The 10,000-nt window shown below is 41.2% G+C and overlaps 1 protein-coding gene across 4 annotated transcripts in view; it reads right to left on the reverse strand.

Moving 5' to 3' along the window:
* Positions 1-5,864: 5,864 nt before the first annotated feature.
* Positions 5,865-10,000, reverse strand: part of LOC137999244 (galanin receptor type 1-like) — a 16,312-nt gene continuing 12,176 nt past the window's right edge. For all 4 annotated transcript variants that reach the window (XM_068845084.1, XM_068845085.1, XM_068845086.1 and 1 more), the window contains one exon: positions 5,865-8,918. In XM_068845084.1, coding sequence (XP_068701185.1) covers positions 8,039-8,918 — 880 coding nt within the window. In that variant the 3' untranslated portion in view covers positions 5,865-8,038. The remainder of the gene's footprint in view (positions 8,919-10,000) is intronic.

Consider the following 10,000-nt stretch of genomic DNA (forward strand, 5'->3'; position numbering starts at 1 on the left):
CCAACTACAGCGAAAAGTATACCACACTACTCTACACTACTCTACAACCAAGAATTTACTTAACAAATTTACACTAGTAATAGCTATCGTTAAAGCCTGGTTTTTACTAGCGACGCAAGCCCAAGCGAATGCACAGGCACAAGCAGCTTATGCTAGTGAAAACGAAGGTCGACATAAGCATCAAAATCATCCACGATAAACGCCATTTTATTCAAATGATCAGACGCAGAGAATCTGGAACGCATGCTTTAATTGGCCAGACGCACCAGATTTCCTTGTGCCTATGCTGCGTTTGGTTTTCACGCGACGCAAGCAAACGCAAGCATTGTGCTTGTGCTTATGCTTGCGTCAACCCCGTTTTCACAGTGAAATAAGCGCTCTTATACTTGCTATTTTGCTTGCGTCGCTAGTGAAAACCAGGCTTAAGTGCCAACGAGACAGTCAATATAACACATAGTTTGCAGATTTGTATCAGAGTTCCAAAATACCCAACAGTAGTTGTAATTTTTTTTATTCCAAACTTATCTCGTTAAAAATTAATAATACAATAACAATAGAAATTTGCACACTTTGTCTCTCAAACATCAATCTATAGAACGCGCTGGTTCGAATAAATATTGAAGAACACTTAAAGCAAGTGTACACAACACAATGGTCAGGGAAATGGTAAAAAATGTGTTTTCACTCACCGTCTAATGACATCACACATCAAAACACGCGCTTTCGTTGGTTCTTGAAGTCACATGATATGCGGCCTTTGCTCCCTTATACACCACAATCTCGCGCTTCGGCTCCATAAGACGATACACTACACGAATACATACAAGTAACATACGAGTACATACGAGTACACACGAGTAACATACGAGTACATACGAGTAACATACGAGTACACGAATACATACGAGTAACATACGAGTGACATAGGAGTAACATACGAGTAACATACGAGTAACATGTAACATATCTCGTGAAAAGTGTAGTTAACCAAACCGTAAATTGAAAGCTAAAAGGTTAAAAGACAAGTAAGATAATGGTTTGACACTGACTAGTATTTTTGATGTTTCGTGCAACACGTTTTGGCTGGTGCTTAAGTTGCAATATAACGGTAGCACGCGTGATTAAAAAAACAGCACGTCGAGCGCGCGCTGATGAAAATCCGCGTGCAGTTTCTTGAAAACGTAGTGCGAGACTTATGGGCATGCCAGAGACTTGTAGACCTCTGGGATGACGATGTGGTCATTTCCAGACTGCGGATCCTTTATTGAGTACCAAGCTTCCAAGAAAAGTACTGTCTCTCGTAGTAGTTAGCCTCATGTCCAACAACTCTGACACTTCCAAAATCCATTTCGTGGTTGTTTTCGTGGACATGGCAGGCGATCTTGGAGTCATGGTCAAACATAGCAACAGCCCTTTTGTGTTCTGTAATGCGAGAGAGAATGGAAACAAGATGTTTGGATACAGCGTACGGGCTACCTATGCTGCTTGTGATAGGTCTGAGTGGTCTTTCAGGTTTATGGATTTTCGGGAGACCATAAAACGACGCTGGCGAGTGGTTTTTTGTACAGTTGCGGTCCAATTGGCCAGTTTCGTATTCTCACGGTTGGACTGGATCTAGCATGATATGGAGGCTAATGCGGACAAATTTACCCGCATTAGCCTCCATTTCATGCTAGATCCAATCGAGCCGTGAGAATTCGAAAATGGTCTAATTTGTGATCCGCTGTCATCTTTTTATTCTTTGATGTTAAGCAAAAGTTTTTTATTAAAACTGGGTTTGTCACCAGGTGGATCCATTGGCAAATAAAAAATATAAATATATGTTACTCTGGTGTTTGAAATATAAATTATTGTACATAATTTATATTTCAAACACCAGAGTAGCAAAAGTTTGTTTAGTTCTTTTTCGACGTTTGATGTTGGATTTGATCTTTTGTCTGTGATTTTCAAATAAGTGTTTGTATCGTTCAACAAAACAGATAATTTTCTTGGTATTCATCCTTATCCATGACTATTGTTTCCATTCTGTCCCCTCTTCGGAGAAATCGCTTCTCTGTCAAAAACAGCTCAGGATTTGCTGAAAAGATCCAGCAACATACTGTCGCCAGTGACGACAGCTCTAACCATCGTCAACGAGAGGCTCCAAAAGGATCAGGATCTAGCGGAACGCACAAATATGTCCATCGGCAACATCACGACGCTGTTAGAATTTGTTCTCAATCACAACTACTTCAAATACAACAACATCCATTACAAACAAATCTTTGGAAGTGCGATGGGTTCCCCAATCAGTCCCGTTATAGCCGACCTCGTAATGGAAGAGATTGAGGAAACTGCCATCGCCACAGCTCCACACCCCCCTAAGTGGTGGTTCCGTTATGTGGACGACAGTCACACGTGAATCAGAAAACACCAAGTGGATGAGTTTCACCAACATCTCAATTCAATTAACCCCCACATACAGTTCACTCTAGAACTTGAGGACACCAAGGGACAGGGACTACCTTTTCTGGACACCATCACCACAAGGAGGGGTACGCAGCTTGAGGTGAATGTCTACAGAATCGAAAGCCAATCCACACAGACCACTATCTCGATTTCAACTCTCACCACCCCATGTGCCATAAGAGATCTGTAGTCAGTACCTTGCTACGCAAGCACAGAACATACCATCAACACAGAAGGGGAATCGCGAAGAAAGGAAGCGAGTCAAGACTGTACTGCGAGACAACAATTATCCCTCATCCTTTATCAATAGCTGCGAAAGATCGCTGTCGAAACTGTGTCCAGGGCATTTCAGAAAGGATTAGTTGGATCTTAAGGCAGCATCAAATCAAAGTCGCCTTCAAACCATTGAGAACTGTGAACAGTTTGTTCCCGCGACCGAAAGCACAAGAAAAGGTTGACCGGCCACGATCTGGCACAGTGTACAAAATCAGTTGCACCAATTGCAGTTTTGTATACTACGGTCAAACCGAACGATCACTCAAAACTCGCATTACAGAACACAAAAGGGCTGTTGCTATGTTTGACCATGACTCCGAGATCGCCTGCCATGTCCACGGAAACAACCACGAAATGGATTTTGGAAGTGTCAGAGTTGTTAGACATGAGGCTAACTACCACGAGCGACTTTTCTTGGAAGCCTGGTGCTCAATAAAGGATCCGCAGTCTGGAAATGACCACATCGCCATCCCAGAGGTCTACAAGTCTCTGGCATGCGCATAAGTCTCGCGCTACGTTTTCAAGAAACTGTACGCGGATTTTCATCAGCGCGCGCTCGACGTGCTGTTTTTTTAATCACGCGTGCTACCATTATATGGCAACTGATGAAGGCTCAAGCACCAGCCGAAACGTCTTGCATGAAACATAAAAAAAACTAGTCAGTGTCAAACCATTATCTTACTATGTCAGCTCCTGACTACCACTACTCTATTTTTAAAAGTTAAAAGAGTGCTTAGGCCTAATCACTTCAACGAGCGAGGAGGAGGCAGTGTGGCCCAGTGGTTAGGGCGCTTGCCTAGAGATCCGAAGATCCCGGGTTCAAGACCCGCTCTGACCACTCGTTGAATTTGATCCTGGTAGTCTCTGGTTCAACTTCTCAGCTGCACTTGTAAATAAATGAAGGGGTAGTTTCTAAAGAAACTGTGGTGCTGCGTCGGTGGGGAAGTAGTATACAAAAATTTGGTTTTATCAACGGAGTTGATAATGTAAATTGGCCACCGTACAGAGATTCTAAAAGCTGACGTTTCGAGCGTTAGCCCTTCGTCAGAGCATTGAGAACTGTGAACAGTTTGTTCCCGCGACCGAAAGCGCAAGAAAAGGTTGACCGGCCACGATCTGGCACAGTGTACAAAATCAGTTGCACCAATTGCAGTTTTGTATACTACGGTCAAACCGAACGATCACTCAAAACTCGCATTACAGAACACAAAAGGGCTGTTGCTATGTTTGACCATGACTCCGAGATCGCCTGCCATGTCCACGGAAACAACCACGAAATGGATTTTGGAAGTGTCAGAGTTGTTAGACATGAGGCTAACTACCACGAGCGACTTTTCTTGGAAGCCTGGTGCTCAATAAAGGATCCGCAGTCTGGAAATGACCACATCGCCATCCCAGAGGTCTACAAGTCTCTGGCATGCGCATAAGTCTCGCGCTACGTTTTCACTGTACGCGGATTTTCATCAGCGCGCGCATGATGGCGCATCAGATTGGCATCAGATTGGCTTTTCGATTCGCTCTGACGAAGGGCTAACGCTCGAAACGTCAGCTTTTAGAATCTCTGTACGGTGGCCAATTTACATTATCAACTCCGTTGATAAAACCAAATTTTTGCACTTGTAAATAGCCAACTGGTTTGCCTCCGGGCAGTTGGGATTCTTAACAGTTGTTGTTGTTCTGTTCCGTCGTTTCATTGTGTTTCATTGGCCCTGAAAAGCCTCTATGAGGAGCGGTCAATTAGGTATGTAATGTAATGTAGAACTGAAATTTTGGAAGCGATATCTTAAAACCCGTCGGGACAGGAGGTCCGAGAAGTTGTCATTTTGGCGTCAAAATAAACCCCTAGAAAATCCAGCTTGAAGTTTCGCGTGCAGTTCACAGTCTACTGAATAACTCCGCCCTCTCCTTGAAAGCCAAGTATACTGAGCCAATCAGCGTTCGGGCAAGTGGTAAGGTACCCAATCCTTTCACGTACGAGTGACATAATACGTCAATCATTTTACGCGCCCAGATTAGGCAGGAAACAAAATAAAGCGATTTTGGCGGTTTTTGAATTAATATTTCCGAATTTTTTTTCGGGAAAATATACGTCACAGCCCACCGATTCAAAATTTGCAAAAACAACAAATTTGTGTGAGACGCCCAAATGTACCTTTACCGAGACCTTAAGGAAGATCTACAAAATTGCACGAATCCCATCGTAAACATTTCCTCTGCTTTTGGGTCTAACGTGAGTGCCTTACTCAAACTTAAATTCTAGTTATTTTTACTGCGATAGGTGGAACACCTATAATTTAATTGACTTCCTCTACTGACTTTTGTTTTTGACTGTAGACTGCCGTCTGATGACTCGCACTCTTCAGGAGTTTGGGTGACTGACACATTTAAGTTCTGTCATTGGACATTTCGCGAACTTTAAGCGACGTGATTTAAAAGTCGTGTAAAGGACCCCCAACCACTTCTGCCTCATGCTTGATAACCATGTGTTCTTTGTGAACAGAGCAAGAGAAAAAACCAATTAATGACCTTGAATTAGTGATGCCTCTTTGAGTGTCCTGACATATAGATAGCCTCTATTGCTCTAAGAATTTTTTCAAGTACCATATAGTAACATCCGTAGAACAACTTGTGTGTGGCAACACTTTCGTCGCAACAAAATTGCGACGAACGTTGTCCATGTTGAGAAAACAGCATCCTTGTCGGACGGTGAAATTCGGGCTTTTTCGATATCCGAATAAGCGAGGTTGAGACATTGAATCTTCCAAAAATAACTAGGAACCTCATCCAATGAATAAATTGTTCATTTCGTATATTTCACTGTAAAAATTGCAACGAAACGTTCCTTTTTAAAAGCATTTCCAAATAAAAAAGAGGAGAACTACTGAACTGTTACGTTTCGACGCTATCCCATCGTCGTTATCAAGTCAAAACTTAAAACGGTAGATCAATTTAAAAGAGTGATCAGGAAGGTAGACCTTGCCAAACATATCTTACCTAATAATGGTATTAACTGTACTGTTTGTAATTCTTAAAATTGTGATTATTTTTAGGTTTGTGGGTGGGGTTATAGAGTAAATTATATAGGGAATATAGGGGTACTATTACTTTTTTAATATTGTAGTTAGGTGTCCTTACTTAGTTGGAAACTGCTATTTTACCTGACACGTTAACAAAGTTATTATTATTATTATTATTATTATTGTTATTATTCTATTTTATTAAAAATAAAAAGATAAGTCTAGCCATTAGAGCAACATATTTTATATTCTGTCGTAGAAATAAGACTTGGGATAGCCCAGACTTAATAAAACTGTAGTATATACATAAATATATTTTTCTATTCATTTGTAAATACAGTATACAAGTATATCACTCAATTTCAAGTAGCCAATTGTTAATTGCCTATACGTAGAGAGATTTACGACTGTATTCGAAGACAAATAAAGTTTCCATTATTATTATTATTATTATTATTATTATTATTTCCCGCTGCGGTAAGACTTGATTAGGATCAAGTGGTTGCATATTTAAGAAAAGCCAACTAGCACCCATTTGATCTTTGAAACAAAGTTAATTCTTACCTAGGGTATTGTCTGACTCGGTTATGCTCATCATGGAAAGCATTTCGAAAAACAAAATTAGTTATGGTAGAGTCAGTCAGGCTCTCAGGTGATCTAGAAAAATAATGAAGAAATTGCGGAGTGCAACGGTGTTTTCGTATAGTAAACGTTAGACTGAGATAAAAAGTCATTTAGCACTGAGCAGCTTCGGGCCTTTTTTTATCTTGAAACGTTTTTAAGCAGGGGCGGAACAGGTAGTAACTCTCTTTGTCTGCTGAATCCTCACATTTTGATCACACTTGCTTCCATGACGCTTGGGAACTCTTTCGCATCTTCCCCTTTTTGGAATAGATAGTTTATGACTGAGACACGTCTTTTTATTTCATGTGGGTTATTTTACTTTGCTAAAGTACAACTTCAAATTTTTCACGAACCATCTGGACCCCGAAGAAAGGACCGGAAGCGCTCTGATTAGCTCTGAGCTCTGTGCTGAAACCTTCGAGTTGTCTGAACATTTAGAGGACAAATGTTTTGCATAAAGTTTGCTTTGCAATCAATTAAAGGAGACAAAAACCCTATGCAATATAACCTTATACAATATCTCCATTTCTTGGATTTATATCTTGAAAGCTAAGCGATTTTATTTATACTTGCGTGACGTGCAAACCAAAAATTATGCAATTGCTTTATGCTTAATTGTAACTTCAACACGAAATGTAATGCGACTAGTAAATATTAAATCAACAGCGCTACAGTTGTTGTTTCTGTAACATTTTTTTACAGCGAATCGTTCCACGTTTAAATTCCACTAGCCAGAATTGTCTTATCCCCAAAATCCTGACAATTTGCGGCCCCATTGTAGTAACTCTGTCGGGAACTCTGAAATGCAACCCCATTAACGTGAAATTGCGACCCCATCTAGCGGCACACCCCCATTAGGCCATTAATAGGAAGTACACTCCACCCCCCCCCCCTCCCCCACTCACCGGGATCGAAGGTCGCTTTTATTGCCCTGTTTGCCGAATGACAACTTCTTTTCCTGTTCAGACAAAGTTTGATGCTGCCCCAGATTGATTGAATATCGCGCCTATCAATAGCAATTAGCTTAGCAGCCTTTTACCTGACACCTATTTGCCCCTTATTAATTAAATGAAACGGACGCTAAAATAACTATTAATAGGAGCGTCCCTCACTTTTTAGAAAATTGGTGGCGCTTGCGATAACATTGGATCACCCTCTGATGAAGACACTAGACAGCACTTTCGACACGTTGGGTTTTTTGCATCATCTTCAAACCAGAGTAGAGCATCAGAGTATCATGATTGTCAACCTGGGGCCGGTTGCTCGAAGCCTGGTTAGCGTTGACCATCAAAACCTATGGGTTTCAATGGTGTATAACGCTAGTTAGCACTAACCATGCTACAAGCAACCCGTGTCTGGTTGCAATGTGAACTGTTAACGTTCGTTCCTTTTATGTTATTTTTTGCCTATTTTACACAAGTGATACAGAGGCTGGCGTTTCAATGATGCCGTTCAAAGACACTCTCACTGTCTGTTCGGTTTGTAGCCACTTCACTCCAGCTCAAATGAAATAAGATTCCAATGAGCTTCCTCGCCACTAACCTTCCTTAAAAAGTATGTATAATATTGTTATTGACCATATTGAGAATTGTGGCAAAAATAAAAATAAAACTGAAAGTGGCCGAATTCATTGTCTTATTGTTGTAAATTCGGCAGTGGTCGCATATATAGTGTTAGACTTGTTCCGGTGGTCGCTCTCCAAACTGGCATCTAAGAATTCTTCCAAATCCTTTTCTAAACTCTGCATTCATCCCGGCGTAGAGCACAGGATTCACAGAACTGTTAATGTATACCATAATGCTGCTGAATATGAACAATTCGTTTATGTATCTCCATCTGCAACCATCACCAAGTTCGCACCAAAGCCACACGACTTGGTTTGGCAAAAAGCAAACGGCATATGAAAAAACCACAGATACGAGCATTTTAATAATTTTAGTATTGCGTTCTATTCGTCTTGCTTCTTTCTGCCCTGCTTCACTGTTTTCACAAGCCAGCAATAGCTGTTGTCGTTTTTTCGGAGTGTGCAACATTATTCGAGGAGGTGGGGACTGCTTATTTTCCGTTTGTGCCTTGAGATGATTGCCCCCTTTGAACCACTTTTCTTCTGGACTCATCATCTCCATCTTCGATGCTTTATTCGGAGTCGCTGAAATGGTCGAAGATGTGTTGTCCGAGCGTTCCTCTGCTAAATGATTCTCTCCCTCCACAGTACAACTGTCTTGAATGAGAGGAGATGGTGGTATCTTCATCATGATTTCATAGTTCCTTGCCATTCGTATAGCCTGACTCCGAAGCCTTGTTACCACTCTGCAATAAGCTACCGTGATGATTGTTAGCGGCAGAGCATACTGGAATACAAACAGACCAAGTGTATACGCTTTCCTCACGGAGTCGCTGTGCCACACTTCGTAGCATTTGTCGTTTTTTACCGTCAAAGCCTTCACATAGGGTAACACGAGTAACAAAGATACCATCCAGATTAACGCGATGATGATCCCAGTTTGACGAGTCGTGAAACGAGATTTCCTTGGTCGGATCACTGCTCGATATCTGAAAGGTAAATCACTCTTAATCATAATCAGTTTATCAAAGTAACTTTAAATGTATTCAACAGAAGGAAAGTAAGACCCAGTTTCAGTGCAATTATTTATGGTAACCTGTCTATTTGATAAAAATGAGACCCCCAAATAAAAATTTCAAGTAGTCTATGTTTCTAGATCATCCTAATGCCTCGCGATCGAAAAGTGAGGTAAACCGGCGTGAACTATCCGATTCACCCGATTTTGTTACAGCACTTTGATGCAATTTTTGTCGCCGCAAATTGGAGCACGTTTCGATCAAATTCTAGACACTTGTGGCATTTTTAACATATATTTCATTCTTCATTGAGTGTGTCTTTCACGCTATTCTCTCTTCCCATGGGTTTTAAGCCAACAGAGTTTCACTGAAAATTCGAAGAAAAAGGAAAAAGTACATGAAGTTATGATAGTAGTGGCAATTCAAACTGATGATAACCGTAGACATAAATTTACGGAAAATCAGAATTACGTTTATTCAACGAGATATTAAGATAAGATGTTATATCAGGATATTAAAGGCGTATTATATTTATTAGATAAAAGTAACATTGAAATTATAAAATAGTCTATTGCTCCATTTGTACGCACACTTGGAACGATGAACTCGCCTTGCCCTCGAATTTAAGGCCTGGCCAAACGCTCGCAACATTTCAACGCAACATCTTGCAACATTGTTGGGCACAACATGTTGCGTACGTCTAGCCACCCTGTTGCGATATGTTGCGTGCGTTTGGCCATTCAACGCATGTCGCAACATCTTGCAACAATGTTGCAAGATGTTTCGTTGAAATGTTGCGAGCGTTTGGCCAGGCCTTAAGATTGTACTGTCCTCGTTCCCACAGTCCGCTCTTCTTTTGGTCAGCGCTAAGAACACGGACTCTGGCTACAGCCAAAGCAGGAAGTCCGCGAATCACAGACTTCCGGCTCTCCTGCGCATTCTCAGAAATTTGAAACAATAACGGGCGTTAAAGGTTACAACATTATGTCATTACCGCGACTGTGCGCATACTTGCCTGTGGCCAGAGTCCGTGTTCCTGGCGCTGACCAGAAGAA

This window comes from Montipora foliosa, chromosome 4, assembly GCF_036669935.1.
Source record: "Montipora foliosa isolate CH-2021 chromosome 4, ASM3666993v2, whole genome shotgun sequence".
In the NCBI taxonomy this organism is placed as follows: Eukaryota; Metazoa; Cnidaria; class Anthozoa; order Scleractinia; family Acroporidae; genus Montipora; species Montipora foliosa.